Below are 21497 nucleotides of genomic sequence, written 5' to 3' on the forward strand. Positions count from 1 at the left end.
TCCTACATGTAAGCAAAATTCTAGTGAAAGCTTTGGGCAAAGGCTAAGAGACATAAGGAATGTAAATCTTAAAATGGAAGCTTTTAAGAACGATGCCAAATTTAGTACCTCACAATTCTGTACTAGTATGAACTTCATACCAGGCTACTGAAAAAAAAGGAAGAAAAAGGGCTCCTGGCAGCTGTGTAAAATGATGACTGATTGAGAATGGGCTAGTTGATCATCTGATGTTTTCTACTTAATGAAGCATCTTACTGGTGTTGACAGTTCCCACTGAGTGAAAATGACATAATGTAAATTTACCAGCAGGATGGTGTTTAGTTAAGTTATCCTGTAGGAATGCACAAAATGGTAAAAGGAACAGATGGAGAGGAGGCAGGGGTTTACCCTCATGCAAGTGTAGAAGAGCTAGCCTTGTAAATAGTTTCCTTCTCATAAAGCAAAAAGACCAACCAGCTAAAAGGACTGTCAATCTTTCTTAACAGCCTTCCTTCTCCTTTTGATGTGAGAGCAGGCGTGGCTGCATCAGTAAACTATTAAAACAGTATGACAGCAACTTGAAGGCTTTGGACCCTAATATATTTTGGAGTACAGTCTTCAGGGGAATCTCGGTGCAGCTCACTCTGTTTAGATGCTCAAGTAAGAAATAAAAAGAGTCAGCAACTGTCATCAATCCCTGGACTCTGGTTCACCTTCACTTTCTGCATTCCTGACAATGGACCTTGCAGTGCACAAGGTCCCACTACTAACTACTGAAGGCCAGTACCTACTGCAGACCAATAGGAAGTAATAACTCCAATGGGATTTGAAAGAATTTCTGCATGTTGTAGGAAGAGGGTATGTAATGTACACAATGTACAGCAAGTAAAGCTCAGCTTTTGCTAAATTATAAATCATGGTGGTTCACTCTTCTGGAAAAAAAGACCATTGTTTACGAACATATGGAGATCTCCAATACTTAAACTCAAGAGTATATCAAAGTACAGCTCTTGCATCACAGAACACATGCAAAGTGACACAATATGCTAAAAAATCCTACAGGCATTGTAATTTGTTTTCTTAGAAAAGTTCAGTGCCAATTAAGCATGTATTTTTCAGTGAGGTCAAGCCTTTCACCTAATTTTCAATGTAGATGACTGAGGTCAAGTGATTTACCCAAGGTTACCCAGTGAGTCACAGCATCTCCTGGAATCAGGATTCAGGAACCTCCTGATTCAACATTCTTTGGTTTAAGCACCAGGTCATGAATTCAGAACAATTCTCTTGCTCTCTCCTTTTCTAATGACATATTGCCATTTCTTTGTGCATATACTGTTTTTCCAACTTGTGCAAGTACTTGGCTTGTAATTAAGAACCACATACCGATATCAGTCACAGATGGAAATCCTTCTGAAGTAATGAGAATTTTGCGTAACAAATGATGAACCTAAGCAATAATGATTAATGAAATTGCTTCTTTTTACAAAACAGCAGCGTTTTGAATTACACAAGCTTACAAAAATCATGCACAGAATGTAAAACTGGCTCTTCCCCTTTCTTCATACTTGAACTTTCCTTCCAATGTTCTTTTCCTTGACTGCTATCCATTATTTACAAAAGAAAAACATCACTCTCTCTTTTAAATCTACAGCACAAAAGCAGTTTTTAATATTTCTGGCTTAAAAGAATTCCTCAGGCTGAAAGAAACAATAGTCTGAAGTGCAGTTCCTCTTCAGGAGCATACATAAAAAAAGCCACAATCAGACATTCATACATCAGTCCTGCAGACTTTACACAAAACAAACGTCTACTGAAATGGCTTGTTATAACAGACTTCTGTGGGAGATCACAGATACATAAGCCCAGACAGACAATTTGCAGACAAAATTCTGTCCAGGCAAAGCAGATTAGGCAATTAGAAACTACTGTGTCCACATCAACTCAAATGATCATTAAAAGATGTCGCTTTGTAGGTCCGTTCTGCATCTGCTGTTCTGTGTGCCATGTACAAGAGGAGTGAAAATTCTAGTGAAGAAGTGGGATATGGTCATTCCAATTTCATGCCTGTCCAACTCATGGTAACTCACAAGGAGTATAATTTGTTGTAGCTCATAGTATATGAATGAACTCCAGGAGAGTAGATAGTGCAAGACTGAATACGTTACAGTGCCTGCTGTCTGTTTCTGGTGTAATTCTGCTTGAAGTATTGTCTACACAAAAACTACATGATCATATCTTGTATGTATCATATATCATATCTTATACCAATTCTTCATGAGGTCACACATATACAAAGATCAGTGCAACTCCTGAGAACCTCTGAAAACTGCTGCTGCTGTGTTTAAGTTGCTTCCTGAAATCCTTGATTTAGAATTCTGTTCTCAACCCCCTCTCCTGTCAGGACTGCTTCACGTTTGCTAAGAAGGCGAAGATCCCTAATCCAGTCAGAAGTACAGGGTAGATAAAGAAAAGCTCAAGCATATTTAGAAAACAAGGATTCAATTTTTCTACATCACATAACATTCCCCCTTCTGTGTCTCCATTTTTCCACACAAAGGCCATTACAAAATGGCTCAGCTTCACCAAAAGATGTTAGTTTTAAGCACCATGTGTGCTGCAGGTGGAAAAATTATGTATTGCATGCAACATTATAAGCTAATCACACTATTGTTGGGTAAGCCAAGGGTTTTTTAGTCAAAATTTTAAGCAGTAAACTTTTGTACAGCTGATGTTTGCATTTTGAAACATCATGTAAAGCTTCTGCCCTACTCTTCAGATTGTTCATCTTTTCTCTTAACTAAAGGGAAGGGCTTAAATCAAGTTCATAAGGACTTAATACAAGTGCTCTTGCTAGCAGATGTTTAAATAAAAACTTGAAAAAGGTTCAAAGAGAAGGAATCAAATAATATTCCTGATGTATGTCATCAGAGTAGATTTGGATGACTCTCTCTAACTCCCTTCTTTTTTTGTTGTTTTAAGAATGTAACTCTGCCTAATTATGATTACCTGGATGCTTGCCTAAACTTTGTCTGTCATGAAAGAAACATAATACGAAAGTCAAATATCCTTCACCATTTTTTCATGTTCCTATGATATTCTATGCCTTTGGCAATCCATCCCCCTTGAAATGAAAGTCTACAAAAGATTTGTATTTGACAAATCTGAAGCTTCCTGTTATCTGCTTTATCTTGACAGCCTTGAAATCAAAGGGCTACATACTCAGCAATGGCAAAGAAAAGATGACTGTGTATTTAATTACTTTGAGAGTATACGAAATGAACACGTGGTAAAACATGGAATTAGAGGGTTTTTTTTTTGTTTTTTTTTTTTTTGTTCTCCTACATACATCAAAGGCAAAACTACTACTTAAATGTCATACACGCTGTTCTTGATTTCAGTTTCTCCTGGAGATGGGTCAGAGTCATGAAGCTCTTTATAAGGGTTACACAGGTTAGGTATGGTAAGCATGGCTCTCCTTCTACAGAGGCCTACAACTCTAATGCAATCTAAGGTTCTGAAAAAATACCCTGAACCCATACAGAATTCAGACCGATTGCATTTTGATGTATTTCAGTGAACTGCTTTAATAAGGACTCCAGGAGTGATATCTCACTTTTGAAGTAGTCTCTCTGCATAAAATAATGATCTTAAGTAGAACACCACACTTTGTTGGCAGCATTCATGCTATTTTCATTCTCTAGTGTTGGTAGATGCCACAGGATGATGGCAAGCTTAAAAAAATTTTCCTTTAAACATATTATTCTTCAGATTTAGTTTCTGTACTGTTCCTTGATTTTAGGTGTTCAGCTGTGTAATACAGATGGAGAAGTAGTTGGAATAACATCACACAGACATAAGAAATGAGGCTGAGAAGAGAGCTTGAAAAGTCATCTTGTCCATCCCTCTGCCATAAGGTAGGATCAGCATCCTCTAAGCCATGGCTGTTTGGCCAGCTGACTCCTGTGAGCCTCCAGTGATGGAAACTTCACAGACTCCCCAGGCAATTCATTCCTGTGCTGAACTGTCTTTATGGTTAAATGACTTTGGCTAATGCTTAAAGGAAAGCTCCCTTGCTGCAGTGCAAAGGCTATTACCCCTTGTGCTGTCCCAGGTAGACATGGAGAATGATTTATTACGTACATTTTCACAATTATTAAATATATTTGAAGACTGCTTTTATGACTCCCCTTCAGTCTTTCTGGTTCTAAAGTCACATGTAAAAGATAAAGAAAATTAATGACCAGAGGTTTAATTAGTTCCATGTAGCAATTTTAAGCTATAATCTAAAAATAAAATACTTGGAAAGAACATCAGTAAACCATATTACTCAGGAGGATACAAGGAGTAATAGCATGCCAGCGTGATTACACAACAGAGAAACAGAAACTTTGCAAAAAGGTCAAATGAACATTACCACTGAGCAAAAAGGCAGAGCTTTCTCTATATCTGCTCCTAAAAAAATCTTCAAGATTGATGGAAAGAATAAAGATACATATAAGTTATTAAACGCATGTAATTTTCACTGAGCTAAATTGGAGCCTTGCCTGCTTAGAGACTGCAGGAAGGATGCTTTTGTATTTAAGGACTAGACTGAAACTCAAGAGGCAAGTTTAATCCTTGTCTTTCCTTAAGACTTCCTTTTGATTCTGGGAAAGTCACCAAATCTCTGCATCACAATTGCCTACTGATAAAATGATCAGTAGCTCCACTTATTTTCTCCTGAACTCTTCTTTCCTTTTGTAGATGATAAACCCTTCAGGCTGGTGGTTTGTTTGCACTGAAACCTGCAGGACTCCAGTAGGAGAGGAACTGAAGTCAACAGAACCTTTTGAAGGTTACTGCACAGCAAAATACAAAACTGGGCTACTAAATGAAGCACTGCAACATACTGCATATATGGGATCACCAAGAGAGATGTTAAACATGACTTGAAATTTATTGACTGTGTCTTTCAATCATGTTATATCAGACATCTTCAGGGAATGCACAGGCTGGCTTAACATTTAGCATTGTAAAAGCAACAAAATCTCCAACCAAACAGGATACAGTATTAGAGTGAGAAATAAATCTATTCATTTTTGTTTCCTGATAGGTATTTTAATAAGGGATCATAGAATCATAGAATGGTTTGGGTTGGAAGGGGCATTTAACATCACCTAGTTCCAACCCCATTGCTAAAGGCAGGGACGTCTCCCATCAGAACAGGAGTAGCAATATACTAGCCTAGTAGCCCTGACCTATGAAAACTGTTAAGTAAATGTTGAGATTATGGGCAATTGTGGGTTATTTAACACTTTTCTCCAGATGTCTCTGTGATGCCGGGAAATTCATGAAATAACAAAGCATCATTTTGTTACAGTCCATAGACTGATGATAACAAATACTTGGAGAACATTTGTATGCTTTGCCTAACCTAGTTCTGATAGATCTGCAGTGCTATGGAGGCATACCCTAAGCAGTTGCCTGAAGTCACAAAAGACAACTCTATGCCACAACATGGAGCTGAACTCATGATTTGAGGCAACAGTACAGAAGACTACTTTTTGACAGCAAAGCTACTACTGTCTAAATTAACAATAGCACATCCCCTGTGAAAAAAATTTAACCGTATTTGGATTTATCATTGGTGGTTGAATGCCTTGATAGGATATGATTTAAAAATTACACTAGTACTGTTAACATTATCTCTCTTTATTCTGAGGCTGTATTACCACTTCCAAAGCTAAAAGATTCCTTAACAGTACCGTTTTTTGCTGCACTGTTTTCTGTGCTTGACACCAGACAAATGCTTCCTGATTTTACTACACAAAACTAGGACAAGATTCTGGTTCTGTCCCATTGCTCTCGTATACAGGTCTCCACAGCTTGTCATCCAGCTATGAATTTGGCTGTATCTATTTCTTTCTCTGCATTTTTTTTTTTTTTTTTTTTTTTTAGGGATCTTGCTTGTTGTTGCTGCTTTCATATTCTCCCCCTCAAAAACTACTGGTCAAAATCCATCTACTTTACTTAAAAGGAAAAAAATAAACATCTAATACATGATGTGATAGAAACCAATTAAAGCAGCAGCCTCTATTCTGCAGCAGGCTGCTTTTTGGCTTCCTGTGAATGTATCCAATCTGAACCCTTGGGTTGTGTATCGTCCTGCTTGGTTGAGCTGGAGCTCCATTTACTTTGGTTACCTTCCAGAGAAAGAACATGATCCTCAAAAAAGCTCTTGGAACACTCAGAGAGGAAACAGGACCATTCAGATCACCTTGAAGTCAAAGTAGGGACACAGTCTTTCTTCAGATCAAGTCCATACTAATGATGCTGCATCAAGTACAGATGCACACATGGTAGAGTTATTTATATTCCGCAGACAGTAACTATAGTATGCTTAGCAACTCACCTCATTCTTCCTATTGTCAGAAAGGAGCAGCTTCAGCTGAGCTGTAAGAATTCTCTCTATCTTTCAGAGCATCTCCTACCCTGCAAAATGAACTCCACTGAATAACTAAGCTGCCGTAAAATTAAAGCTACACCCTGCCCACAGGACAGGGGGAGAACTTTAAGATTCCTGGATTGAAGGAAGAAATCTGGTCTCCAAATAAAATAAAGCAAAGTTTTCCCCAAAGTGCTTAACTAAAGGGTATCCATGCCGCACTTTTATTTTTCATCCTTTTTTGACCTTTAATTTAACCTAAGTACGCACTCAATTTTAGCTGTGTTTTCTTCTCAACATCTCCCACTTTAGGCCACACACACAAAGGTCATTCTGTGATTTGACACCCTTCCTTTCTTAAAATCTTATGGCGAGAAGGAAAAAAGGGATGTTATTTGAAACAACCTCAAACTAGAGTTATTTGGTCCATTAGGGTACTTATTTAACCAACTGCTTCAAACCGTGCCTTTTTTACATTGAAAATTATAGCTTTTATGGATTCCTGTAAACTTCTAGGCATGAAAATGGCTCTTTTTCAAAAAAGTGCTTCTAGATCACTAAAAATAATTCACTTGTGTTTACATTTCCTTTGAGTGAAATTCAAGGTAATAATATGTACTCCTCACCCCTATCTTAACTGATCTATGTTCTTTCATTTTTAACCTATTTGCACATGTATCTATTGTTGATAGGATGGCAGTCAAGACACCTTGCCCACTGCTTTGCACAACAGGCATATACCAACACTGGCATCTCAAGGAGGACCTTCACTCAGATTCCAACCTCACCAATGCCCACAAACTGTCAGCAGTACATATCACTTCGGGATGTCAGATGATAGAAGAGTACCTCCAGCAGACTGGCCTTTAAGTGGTAGAGTAACTTTGCCAATCTTTTTGTCCCATTTGTAATGGGTTATTAGCTTTACAGCATCCAGGTATGATACCACTATGCACATCTGTTTTTAAGTTGTATTTGATATGTTGCTGTATGTTTCTCCAAATGCTCTAAACTAGTAATTTCAGATCGCTTTTTCTCTTAATAACAAACCATCTTGTTTATTAAAATAAAATTTCTGGTTTGGGGACTCATTCTACCAGAACTCCTTATGCTTTCATTCAACACATGAACCCCATCCATCCATGGCTTGATCTCATTTGTTTGTGGCACTGGAAAAGCTGTAGGCTTAGGCTCACTAATGGTTGAATGATCTGGACATTAACATGCCAGCTGATTTTTCATACTTGGTGACCTCCGGTTGCTGAGCCAGGTATATATCAGGCACAGAACTCTTAGGCTCTACCTGCTAGTTACTTGAAAATTGAACTACTGCAATGATACTCCCAAAGCAAACTTTACTTTGGTTTGGCAAGAGGTACAAGGCAATTCAGAAATTGGCTCCCTCTGAAAGTTCTCCTTTCCTTGTTATTTCCTTCCAAGAATGTTAAAAAAAAAAAAAAGAAGAAAAAAGAGAATGTTCTCCCCTTTTAAATTGCCGTTCACTCACCAAAGTGAATAGCCTTCATAGTGAATGTACTTCTAGTGAACATAGGTCATGAAATATTAGAAAGTTAAAAATAGCCAAGATGGCAGCAGTCTCCCTGAAGGAATATATCGTGCCAGATGTAATGTCCCAGAACACAAACTTTTTTCTGTCACAAATTCTATCTTAGATCTTTCTCAAGTGTGTGAGTAACACTCCTACGTGAAACTGCTGTCCACCAAAGCGGAGATTGAAACCAAGTCAAACAGTTTTTTTGAACAAATTGTTAACACCTAAATGCTATTTCACTTATCTCAGGATTCACATTAGTCCTACATTTTACCATAAAAGTAGCATTTCAGTACTCTCAGAAAAAGATTCTGTTCTCTTCCACAAAAGCCTTCTCTGCAGGAAATACACTGTCCCATGCAAAGTTTCATAAAATTCAAAAAGGTGAGTTATTTTCCATTGTGCATACACTAAATGCATGCGCAATATAATAGATAAGCCAACCACCTTCTCAGGAGGGACATGTATTGACGTTTTTGGACAGTAGCAGCAGCCTTTGAATTTTCACTTCGACTGCTGCTTAAAAACGACACTGTCAGAAAGGAAACACCTACTGTGCGCCTTCACTTGCCTTCTGATCCCTTATTAGTTAACCCTGAAGTGCATATGTATACAGCCTTAATCCCCAAGTGAGTATCTGGACCAAGGGAAATCTGGAATTAATTGCGAAGTATTTTGGTTACTAATGCAGCTGTTACAAGTGTTTGATTTGGCAAGCGAACAGAAAAGGCACTGCATACCAATTTCGTGAGCCACTGTAAAAGCTGCATGGAGGCCGTCATCTTCAATCACTGCACAGCTGCGCTCAGGAGAGCATATGGTCCCAACGTCTGCCATTCCCAGAGTATCACATGAATGATGCCCACATAAATCCTGTCCAGGAAGGAAAAAAAATCATTAAAATAAATTTTTACACCCATAAGTAACAACAGGCTAAAGCCACCAGCCCTTTGCAAACAGCAGAACCTGGATAAAAACAGTCATATAAGCTTACATCTGAAAATCACAATGCAGTTTAAAAGTATGATGATCCAATCCAATCCCTGCTATAGTCACTGGGAGAATTTTCACTGAATTTAATGGGTTAATTAATCTATAATTGTTATTTAAATTTGTATTTCTGCAATGCATGCAGACACTCAAAGTTGCATTGAACTAGTACACAAAACACATGCCATAGAAACATTTCTGAAGAAATAAAAACAGAAGAGATAATATATTTATTTACTAAAGGTGAAAACAAATGCATAGATAAAGCACCACATTCCTAATCACTTTGTGAACTACAGATTGCCTTTCTTTTCAAAAGGCAAATCTTCTGCTTGTACCTAAAGAAATTAGATTGTTATATATTAAACCTCATGTCACAACCATCAAGTAGTACGATGATTAATAATTTATATTACCCAATATACCAAGTATTTAAGCAATTCTCAAAGGTTGCTTAAGGAGTTAAGGACAGAAGAGAGTGTAAAATCCCCTTGATTCCTAGTTCAAATAGTGCAACAACTAGGTCACGTGCTTTCTACTTTTAGATATGGAGTGTCTCCAGTTTCTTTTTTCTATTCCAGGATGCTACTACTACCACCACCACTACTACTACTACAAAATGAAGCTTTGGTCAGACATATGGTTTTTTTAGTTGAGAAGTAAAGTTGGGACCGTGCCATTTGGAACACACAACTCAATCGTGGTTGAGTGAAAACATCATTTTCAGGGCAGCATTATCAATTGCTATTATCAAAATGATCAGAGTCCGTTTTTTTTCCTTCATTTTTAAGACTCTCTTCTTCCCTCCAGATCTCCTTTATAAGAACTTAAATGTTTCAAAGTTAATCCATACTGTAGTGCTCATGATCTAGGACATATTCAGAAAGGAAGATGCAACACTTAAATTCCTATCACTTTTCTTGGGTTCATTTCTATTTATCCATTTATGCAGCACTTCTGAGTATGGCCCTTTCAACCTAAGAGTACATTTTACATGGGTGTTGTAGTAGGCGTTTAAAGTTTAAAGTGGTTCACCTACAGCAGCATATTTCAGGTAACAAAACTCAGAAAAATGCATGCATCGTACCAATATAAATAGCTTTTAATGGTGATATAATTGGTCTAAATAAATGACTGTAAGCTGTATAGGAAGTAAGATACTGTTATACTAGTTCAATTTTAACTGGATCCACACAAGCTGTTGAACTGAAATTCTTACACAAATACAGAAAAGCACATAAATGAGACAGAAAGTTGCTTAGTAAAGGAGGTCTGAACTACTTTCATGTTGATAGTACCAAGAATGGTATAAAATACACTAATTGAGACCTCGTCTGTACATGCAGAAACTGTGCCATTTGGTCCTCTCTTATGCCTGTGGTGTTTTTATCACTTAGATGCTTACATAAGTACTCCTCCCAGTTTGGTACAATTATGCCAGCACCCATATGCCTCATGCATAAATTGCATGATTTATTTTCATTTGCATACAAGAAGAAGCTAAGTCAGTGATATGGTCATGGAGCAATAACAGCAGACACAATCAGATCTCAAAATGATTATTCAGAGTTGACAACACAAGTGCAATTAAAATAATACAGTCTTTCCAAACAGGCAATCTTGTAAGTTTCCTTAGAGCTACTTCTGATGGGATCTCTGGACTTTGAAAAATTATAACCAGGATGTTAACAATAAGTATCCGTTCTGACTTTTGGCTGGTTAGTAATACCATCCTAAAAATTTCCTAAGCTATGCATTATGCCACCTTCATTAAACATCAGAAAATAGCTATGCACATATGCAGGCACGAAAGGAAATAGCAATGTTTGGTTACTTTTCATACATTATGTGTTACTGACATTACACCACATTACGCGCCCTAGTTTTCCTGTGAATTCCAGTCACTTCATCAGGTTGTTGTTCCTCCATTACCATAATTTCCCAGAGTATGACACATATCCAAACATATCAACATCTTACTAGTAGCCTTCAAGCTTATTTGCATAACAGATGTCTAGACATAACAAAGCCGGCTCTATGCTCTCTTTAGGAATAACTGAGCTTCGGGTCAGATAAACTTCTTGATGGACTTTATTACTTAATGGTCACCCCTAGAATATCCTGCTTACTAGCTAGCTCCCTCAACACCCCACAGGCAGTTGGTAAACAGTTGCTCCCAGACAGAGGTAAGGTACTAGTGTGGGACCAGAGATCCCCATAAGGGAAAAGAGAGGAGAGCAAATGCACTGTGGACAGAAAGCAGTGGATTCATACAGCACAACTGCATTTCCAGCAACCAGCTAAGTCACCACATCTGGAGGGCCTCTCCAGCAGACTAAGCAAGATGGCATGGGGAGTCCTGCTTCCAGCTACTGAATTCCAGCTGGGTAGTGGTGAAGCAGAGTTGTAAATGGTCTTGGGACAGGAAATATTTTCTGGTATTAGCTTATTTGTGTGAAGTTGTTATTCATAGAATCACAGAGGGATGTTAACAGTCACTGGAGGGATATCTACAGATTGCCCATCTGCTACTAGAGCAGTGTGGGTGTTGACCAAGCTCTGAACAGAGAACATGCACAGAGTCTTCTTATTTTCATTGCAGAGCTCAGTACTCAGTGACTGCATGAGGATGACTTTTTTAAGCTAGTTTGTCCATAACCAGGCAGATTATTCAGGATGTGGCTCCATTATATCCTGAACTCTCTCTTAATTTCTCTTGACCATGTATGATTTACAATATTTCTACTCACAGCATCCCATATTATATATTATATACACAACTGAAGCCTACCAAGTGGCCTATATGAGATAAATATTCTGAAAATTTTGCTATCAGATGTTTTCCTGCTTAACTCATCATTTCCTAGTTAATGGTCTTTTCCCACAGCACGACTTTCAGTGATGTTATGAAGACCACACCTGTTTACACTTCCACTCTTTTACAACTGGCAAATTTTCTTTTGACTTACAGTTTCTCTACCCATACTGGCCACGGATTATTTGCTAACAGCATCAATATCCACATTTTTAGTTCTCCTAAGCAGTTTTGGAAGGCAGTCACAGACTTTTCCAAAGTAAAGTAGTATTTGCAAAAAAAAAAAAAAAAAAGGCCTTGATGTAATGATGCAATTAAAAAAATATGTTTGGGTCCCCTCAATTCTTCAAACTCCTAGTTTGAAAAACTTTAGGAAGTCTCACGATACTTAAGATCAGTTTCTAACAACTATTTTGCTGTGGTGTGCAGCTTTCATTTTAAAAGTCAGCCTCTTATTCAGATCTGTACGCTCATTTAATTGCCTCCAAGCAGCAGCAGAAACTTCTAAGAATAGGTGTTTCTTGATATTTCTGAAGAAAGAATGCAGCATCTGGCCTTTCATCTAGATTACAGTAGTTTCAAAATGGAAGAATGAATAGAAAATGCGTTTGCTACATAGGAGACAATAGATGTTAAGCCTTAAGCTTTGGCAAAGGAACAACAGGAAAAATGAGCTGTACATCATAAGACCAGTAGTTAATTAGACAGCTTATTAAAGGCCAAGTTTTCCTGGCATTCATAAGTATATCAAGGGCAGCTGGCTGTTTGCCAGATATACATAGCATTGTAGTGAATGAAGATAACTGTAGCGGCTTCCTGCTTGAAGTAGTTAATTTATTTTACCTGAAAATCTTTGATTTGTGCAGTAAGGTTAAAAATGAGAACAAACTGCTAAGTGAAACCTGATAGCTGACCAGAGTCTATGGACTGGATCCAAAACAGTATTTGAGAACCAATGTGGACTGTTTGGTGGAATGTAAATGCAGAAGAACAAAACCGACCCATGTCCCCTGGTCTTTGTATTATCTGTCCTGCACAGGGCTTGTAGTTTGTGACTTTACGGACTCCAAAGTAAAACAGTTTTACAGCCCTGAGCAGCTTAGCATTTAGCTTACACTAAAGCACAGACATTTAGTGTTTCTCAATCTTTGTCCCTGTGGGAACCCAAGTCTACACATGTCCTCAGATCAGATCTAAGAGACACCAACAGAACTGGACTTTCTATTGGACATAGTTGCACATCACCATATTTTAAATCACAGCTAACAGCTTTTACATCGCTATGTTTGTTTGCTTGCTTTTCTGGTTTCATTACAATGGTCCAGCAAAGCCTCTGCCCAAAAGTTTCAACTTCAAATTCCTTTGAAGGATGAGAATACTTAGAAGTGTGTTTCTTAAGAAAGTCCTCTAAGTGCCAGACTATAGCCTACAAAGAAGGTATGCATGTGGCTGTGTGTGCAGGGAGCTGGGCTCCTCCTGTTGCAGCCCATGTGCCAAAGGTTTCCATAGCCCAGGCTGCAGTTAGTGCTTACAGCACCTGGTGAAGGGACTTCATTTTTGGTTGCTGTTCCTCAGTCTGCTTCTGTTATTTTACATTTAACAGCCTTTCAGTAAATTACGGAAACACTCTTCTGTATGCTTTGGGAACGCAGGCTTTCTTGCTCTAAGCAGCACACTCCAGTCAGCAGCTTCAGGTCATGATTTCTCTCCTTCTCACCACATGTATCTTGAATTACTTGCTAAATAGTGACATAGTTTTGGTCAGAGAGGTGGAAAGTTTCCTTAACACCTGGAACAGCTTACAACCTACTGGTTAAGGACCTCTCCTGGGAGGTGGGTGATGTAGGCCTAAAATCCCTCAAGCAGAGGAAGGAATTAAACACAGCTTTCCAGCTTCCTGCGCAAGTGTTCTCACTGCAGGTCTGTAAAAGGAGGGTGGGGTTGCACTCAGGACCCACAAATCCGTCCTTCCATGCTCAACCCTGGAAAGTGGGTGGAAGTTTATTAACATCACAGCAACACAGAACAGAACACTTGAAGACAAACATTAATAAAAAGGAGATAGAAAGACTAATGCTCATCCAAACAGAAAGGATTACCGGTATCACCTAAAGAGTGTGTGATGTCCAGAAGGCAAAAGGAGCACAAGATTGGAATTGACGTACCTCAAAATGTGTACTGGAAACAAGGGCTAACTGGTGAAAAAAATAATGAGGAAATGGTCTATTTTACCCTTTAGCTGATACTATGACAATTAAAAAGAGAGGCTGTACATGCCAAAAACGGTGCAGCGCTGCTCTGGAGGAAGCCTGCTAGGTCTTAAATGTGGATGTCCAGGTAAGGGCACTAGCACAGAGCCTAGCCATCACTGTGAAGGAAAGGACTCCAGCTAGATCCACCGAAATACTGCTTCACCCTTGCCAACACATTTTTAGAGGAAAAATGAAGTCTGGTTAACTTTTGGGAGAAACTGGAGTGGTGATACCTGCCTCTACCAAACCAAAGTAGTTCAACCTGAAAACGGAGGTCACCTTCCTTTCAGGTTACTCTCTTAAAGCCAGAAATAAATCAGGGGTATTCAAATCTCAAACACAATGAATTGTCTTTCTGAATTCTAGGAGAAATTCAAGAAGATTCAGTGTTTTGGTGATGTCCTGTTGGGACCTCCTCACAAGAGTGGTTACTTAGACATGCTCCTACTCTTCCCTTGTATGACACAGGGGTTCTAAGCATCTGTCATCCCAGGACACTCTGCAGTAAAGCATTAGAAACAGAGTCTAAATTGGACTTAAGCCTTTATGATCTGAATGGACAAAGTAAAAAAACTTTCCATACTCCTAAAATATACAAAGAAAATGCAGTAGCATTATGAAAAGCAGATTCTTAAAAAGCAACAACAACAACAAAATGCACATAAATCTTTTGGACTCTGCATGGGAAGGGGAACGGCAAACAAAATTTCAGTTGTGAAAAAGGTGACTGGTGAGCACAGAAAGATGTTTGATTTAACTTGCCTATCCCATTGATCTTTTGCATGGAAACTTCACACAGTCTCTGTAGATTAGCATCAATTATACTACTCCTCCCACTCAAATAATGCCCCACTTTATTTTCCCCTGGGACATCAACTAAATGTATTAGATTTGCAAAAATGGTTAAAAACCTACTGAACTGGTAGACATATCACATCGTAACTTCTTCAAAGTAATAATAATAAACGTTAATGAAATATATTTTATTGACAATTGTTATGGTGACCTGCTTTACAGATTAAGAATTGTGAGGAGATGATTTTACATATATATATACACAGAGAGAGAGAGAGAGAGAGAGAGAGAGAGAGAAGAGAAGAGAAGTGGAGCCAAAGAAAGCATGTGCTCCACTCATTGAAATAACCATCTATTGAGTTGAGGTAATCCAAAGCTCACTGTTAAATTTCAACAGCACTGTCAGATTGACAGTTAAACTAAATCACACACGTAAGATCCATGTAATTACTGTGTGGAAAAAGGCAGGACGGTGGCCTTTGGCTCCAGCGTGAACTTCTTTTTAGAGTCAGGCTTGCTGGTACTATTCTGGATGACGCTAGCAAGCACTTAGGAAAGTATCTGTTCTTGTTCTTGGTGCCTACAACTACTGTGAGAAATATTTTTTTTTTTTTTTAATTTTCACATGATTCAGAGTAGGAGGAAAGGGAAAGGAAGAGAACTGGATTTTGTCCAGATGCACTCAATAGTTCACTTGAAATTTAATTAAGGGTCACTAATGAAATAGATTGGATGAATTCTCAAGGATAATTACAGAGCAGGCAAGATCTCAGAAAAGAACAGTCTGAGTTCACGTACAGTTTGCAAGTCAGGACTAATATGTTTTTGTGCCGTGCACGAAATAATCTGGCACATATTTGTTGCACTGATAAAAACCTGAAGACTGAAGATAACTTGCTTCCAGCTTCAGAGAGCTGTTAATGAGAAGAACGTTTGAAGCAGATGGAATTTGCTGTTGACTTCACAGACTTGGAGAACAAAGTGAGCTAATATCTGAGGGTGCAGGGCTTATGCCTTATGCTTCTTCCTTCCCACCACACAGCCACACCTGTACCATAAAGCAGAGTGGGGTCTCACCTGGCCACTAGATAATCAAGTGCTAGCATCTCCACACTGTGGAGGATGCTCTGAAGATACATGTGACCTAAGGATTTACAGCTGCTGTCAGGGACTCAACCACAAAGCAGTCCAACAGCAGGGGATCCATGTACTCTCTTGGCTGTCAAGGCAAACCACTTTAACAAGAACGTTCATGGTATTTGTTGTGGTTTAACCCAGCAGGTGGCTCAGCACCAAACAGTTGTTCGTTCACTCCCCACCTTCTCAATGGGATGAGGGAGACAGTCAGGAAAAAAAAAGTGGAACTTACTGGTTGAGATAAAACTGCTTCTTAAGATAGAAAAAAGGAAAATAGTAATGACTATACATATATATAGGAATGTATATAACAAGCGATGTGCAAGCAACCACTCACCACTCCCTGATCGATGCCCAGCTAGCTCCTCCAGCCACAATAGAAATGTTAACTCTCACTCCCTTCAAAACTCCTTCTACTTGATGTCATAAAGGTACGGAACATCCCCTTGTCCAGTTGAAGTCAGTCGTCCTAATTCTGTTCCCTCCCAGCTCCTTGGGCCCTTTACTGAGAATGGCCTTGGTTCTGAACAACATTGCTTAACAGCAACTATAAACATCAGTGTGTTATCAACATTGTTTTTCTACTAGAACCAAAACACTGCATCATACCAGACACTCTGAAGAAAGCTACTCCATCCCAGCTGAAACTAAGATACCTTTCTATTACATCTTGATACCGGTAAGTCAGACCCCTCTCATACTTAATACAGGCCATACTGAGTCAAAGCAACAGACTGGCATTACCAGGAACAGTACATTTGGGGAATTCAAAATAATCGCTGTGGAACGCAACTGAGTTTCTGCAGTATTTAGTGACATATCATTTCTGTGCTCATTGATGTTTATAGGGGTAACAGGAACCAACTGTTATGGTAGCTTTTCTGGTAGTTACACCTGGGATTCACTGCAGTTAAGGGATAGAGTTATGCTGCCCTTGCCCCTGTTGATAGCAATACAGAGCATCGAGACAGTTTTTACACCATCATCTGTATCACCCCAAATGGAACTCAGGTACATATTTATTTACTATTTATTATGCTCTGCAGCACAATTGCTTTGAAACACTTGCCAAATTAAATACATATTATGACCAAAGGTGAATTGATGTTTTAACCCAGAATCAGTAAACCTCCTTCGAAAAATCTTCTTGCATGGGAAATATTTCCAGCATGAGTGATGATTATAGTAATTTAGACCTCTCATACTGATTTTACAATACGAGAGAGCTGCCAGCATCCTTAATCTATCAGTGGTTATCAATTTATCTTGAAACAAGTAATGACAATAGAAGAGGAGGAAGCGGTGGTGCTGAACTGCGAGCAAGCATCTTTTCATGTCAAAACAAGATCCAAGTCAATGTCACCCCAGAATAAAGATAATTATTACTTCAGAGCCTCGTATGGCAACAGACACGTGTAACTGAGATTCTAGCTCCATGTCAACAGTTACATACAGCTGAGGACATGTGTTCAGTTGACAAATGATGTGCAAATATTATTCTGTTGACACAGAGACACAAAGTTTGAGGTGGCCTCAGTTAGTAAACAAAGACGGAAAATGTACCTCACACATTCACTCCATGCCTCAAAAACAAGTCATTTAGCGGAAGACATCTGGATGTTCAAAAATTAGCATGACGGTATTCAGAGCCCATCAAAACAGGCAGCCATGGCTCGGCGTCTCGTAGCTAAGCAACGCGCTTCATACATTCAAAACATAGTTGTAAAAGTGGGATCCTCCTGCCAACTGCTGCCACTTTCATTGAAGAGCTAAACTGGAAAAAATCTTGCTCGAGCTCAAAGTGGGGCTGTTTTCTGCAGGAAATATCCCCGCTCCTTTTCCATTCTTTAACCCTTTTTTTGTGTTTACATTCCAAGATGAGCAAATAGATTCATGTTGACATTCTGACTGTAAGCATATAAAAATCGTGTGGATTCCCCGCAAAGAACATCATAAACACATGTAGCAAGAAACTACGATCCTGTCCTTACTGAGCCAAATACTGACATGCAATGCCAAACAATGCGCCTGTGCACGCAGCCAGTCATCAGAACAGATTATGTTAGCCTGCGTTGCTCTGCTGCATGCACTACATGTAAACCAGAAAAACTGAGGCATGTGCCTTTCTTTTCCAGAGTACTAACATCCCTAAGTAACAACACAGACAGCATTTGCATCTTAAGAGTGGAAGGAGACCAGGGGAATGGTGAAACTTAGTTGATGTACTGCACGCATCTGAAAGCAGTAACCCTGCCCATGGAAGATGTGTTACTGGGGAGTAATTCAAAGCTGGTTACTGATTAGCACTCTTGTTCTGGCATGAGGGCATCCACGCAAAAATCACGGATAAGCATCTGTAAAGCAAGGTGCACTTTAAAGCCACATCCTACCTTAATCCAAAGAAGTTAAATCATTAAGCTAGGACTCACAGCCTACCACTGTAGGAGTTTCTGAACCACAATAAATCCCAAGGAAATAAATGGGAATTCTGGCAGAGACACACACCCTCTAGTGAAAGAGTGATGGATTCTGGCCCAAGCTTAACCAATAAGCCATTGGAAGGGATGTTTTTAGCAAAAAGAGAGAACACTATGACCCACCCTAGGTAGCCTGCTTTTGTTCAGATTGTAATGATAAAAAAATGAAAGCTTGCAAATTGGAATGATGGGTTTTAAACTGCTAAAAAAGGCTCCAGTTGCACAAGGGACGCCTGACCGACACAGAACCTAATGTTTCAACTATTTACAGCTATAAAAGCACGCCAGGCACTTTTTTTCCCCCTTCTGGAGCAACTCCTTCCACAAACCATCCCAAGCATCCTTTTTGGCAGGCTCTGGCAATGTAGAAAAGCAGGAGTACTCGAACCAACGGAAAGTCATGCCGTTATTTTTTTCATACTTGAGGAAGAAAAAAAATTAAAAAAAGAAAACACCAAACCCAGACCGCTGAGGGCAGAGTCTTACAGAAGAACTTCATTGCATAAACTCTACCACATGTCTACTACAGCAATGTCCCGTAACGACCTCTGGCGATGCAATTAATTAGCGAGTGGGCAGGGAGCGAGGCGCAGCTCTGTGTGGCTCAGGCTGGTGGGTTCTGACCCACGGCTGGCTGGGACACTCATGTCTCACTGTGGAGCAGGATGCTGCATCCCCTCGCCACCAGTCCAGCTCACTCCACTTCTGCAGCTCTGTTTGCCTGTGGTTTCCATTCGCGCCCTACCCTTGAACCACAGAGCAGCAGCCAGCTTCCAGAGCAGCAGAGCTGGCCTGTTGTGATGGAAATAGCCCGTCAACCCCCTCAGTGAGGAAATCTCATGTGCTTTTACGGTGCCCTGCGTGGGTTTGCTAGCAGCTAAGCAGGTTCACTGAGGGACCAGTATGGGCTGGGGAATGGTCAGCTTGTGGAGCAGCTCTCTCCCTGATATGGGCTGTGTATGACGAGCTCAATGGGAGAGGATACAGCATCACTTCCCAAGGGGGAACAAGGAAGATGGCTTCAGATCTGGCAAACCACTGCCTTTCTGCCCTGGCAGCAGTCCCAGTGCCATGCCAAAATGGATGGCCTCACAGAGAAGGGGAGACACACCAACACGTACATGACATGTTGGCTTTCCAGCTTCACTTTCACCCCAGCAGCTGCACACCTGGGTGCCGAGCCCCGGGCCACAGCACTCCCCAGCCACAGGGACAAGGACATGGGCAGGCAGCAGCCACCAGACCAAGTGTGTGCTGGACAGCGGCCGCGTCGCCACCGCCCCTTGAAGCACCACGCATGGACGCCGGGCCCTGGTTGATGCCTACCTCGCGGGTGAAGAGGATGGCGGCGTCGTAGTGCTCGTCGTGGTCGTCGTCGAGGCGGTTGTGCTGGTGCTGCCACTTGCAGAAGTTCTTGAGAGTGGTGGCGGCATTGCGGTTGACCTCCAGCCCCTTCTCCTTCTCGCCCAAGACCACCACCTTCACCACGGCCAGCCGCACGTGGTTCTCCAGGCTGGCGTGCGCGTAGAGCCGCGAGGCGATGGAGGCCAAGGTGAGCAGGTAGTGCTGCAGCCCCTTCCCGTACTTGCGCGCCATGGACGCGTCGGCCACCAGCAGCAGCTCCACCTGCCGGGCCCGCGACACCGAGCGACGCCTCCGCCGCCTCCGCCGCCCGCTCTCAGGCGCCGTCGCCGCGCCGGCCGGACCGCGGGTCTCGCAGCTGGGGCGGGCCGGCAGCGTCTCGAAGCTAAAGCGCTCCCTGCGGAAGAAGTGCGGGGCGCGGGCCGGGCCCTCGCCGTAGATCCGCGGGCCGCCCTCGTCCTCCTCCTCCCCGCCGCGCCGCGCCGGCCTCACGGTGTACCGGGCGCGCCCGACGGCGAAGAAGCCGTCGAGGCCGCCGCAGAGGTTGAAGACAGCCAAGGAGCGCGGGCTGCCGTCCACAGTGCCGCGGTAGTAGCAGCGCGGCGGCCCGCCGTTCCGCGGCGCCCCCGGCGCCTCGTCGCGCTCCAGGTCGAGGAGGAAGCGGCGGCCGCCGGCGTAGAGAACGAAGCCCGCCCTGCCGCCCCCCGCGTAGGTCGGGTCGAGGCGCCGCACGACGCCACTGGCCCCGCGGGGCGGCCCCGGGGGAGGGCCGGGCCGGGGCGGCGGCGGCGTTGGGGCGGCCCCGGGGGGCGGCGGCGGAGCTCCGGCGGCGGCAGGTGGCGGCGGATGGGCCGGGGCGAGGGACAGGAGGGCGACCAGCAGCAGGGAGAGCGGCGCGGGGAGCATGCCCCCGGCAGCAGGGATGAGCGGCGGTGATGGTCACAGAGGACGGGGAGCGGGGGGAAAGGAGCCGGGCGGCGGAGTGCAGAGGGGAAGGAAAGAAGGGAGAAGGAAGGGGGGGAAAAAAACGAAGGAGAAGAAAGTTCTGCCTCCTGAGCGGGAGTCAAGTGTGAGCGGGAGAGGGAAGGATGTCAACAAAAGCCGCTCGCGTGTGAACTTTGTGTTTCTCTGCAGGGAAGAGCCAGGAGCACATGGAAGGAGAGAGAGAGGCGAAAATCGCAAATCCCCGCTGCTGGGGAGGCGGAGGGGGGAGAGAGGGGAAGGAGGAGAGAGGCTCGGAGCCGGCGTGCAGAGAAGTTTGAGCGCTTCCCGCTCCTCTTGCACTTCTCTGCTGGAGTCAGCGGCTCATCCCCATCAGCGGCAGCAGCGGGACGAGGGCAGCTCTGCTGCGGCTCCGCGCTCCCCGGCTCCGGCGGCTCCTTCCTTCCTCTGCCCCTTTCGGTTTGGAAGAGAAGGAGGAGAAGGGGAGAGGAGAAATTCAGGCACCAAACACCGCTTCGATCGTCTCCGGTGAGATGATGGTTAAAAAGGGAAAGAAAAAAAAAAAAAAAGGAAAAAAAAAAAAAGCCGAAGAAGCGGAAAACGTCCCGGATTTTGGTGCGAACCCCCTCCTCCCCTTCTCCTTTCTGTTGTTGTTGTTGTTATCCCCAGTCTGCCGATGTGCACAAGAGGAGAAGGGAGAGAAATGTGAAGATGAGAGGAGGTGGAACAATGAATTTATAGCGGAATGCCATCCTGCAATGGCAATTTCAAC

General features: G+C 42.0%; 1 protein-coding gene across 1 annotated transcript in view; it reads right to left on the minus strand.

The window, feature by feature from the left end:
* The window catches only part of ADAMTS5 (ADAM metallopeptidase with thrombospondin type 1 motif 5), a 46641-nt gene extending 25366 nt beyond the window's left edge, over positions 1-21275 (minus strand). The window contains exons 1-2 of the mRNA XM_425541.8: positions 19748-21275; positions 8696-8828 (exon numbers count right to left, since the gene is read on the minus strand). Coding sequence (XP_425541.6) covers positions 8696-8828; positions 19748-20689 — 1075 coding nt within the window. The 5' untranslated portion in view covers positions 20690-21275. The remainder of the gene's footprint in view (positions 1-8695; positions 8829-19747) is intronic.
* Positions 21276-21497: the final 222 nt, after the last annotated feature.

This window comes from Gallus gallus, chromosome 1 (genome assembly GCF_016699485.2).
Source record: "Gallus gallus isolate bGalGal1 chromosome 1, bGalGal1.mat.broiler.GRCg7b, whole genome shotgun sequence".
Classification (NCBI taxonomy): domain Eukaryota; kingdom Metazoa; phylum Chordata; class Aves; order Galliformes; family Phasianidae; genus Gallus; species Gallus gallus.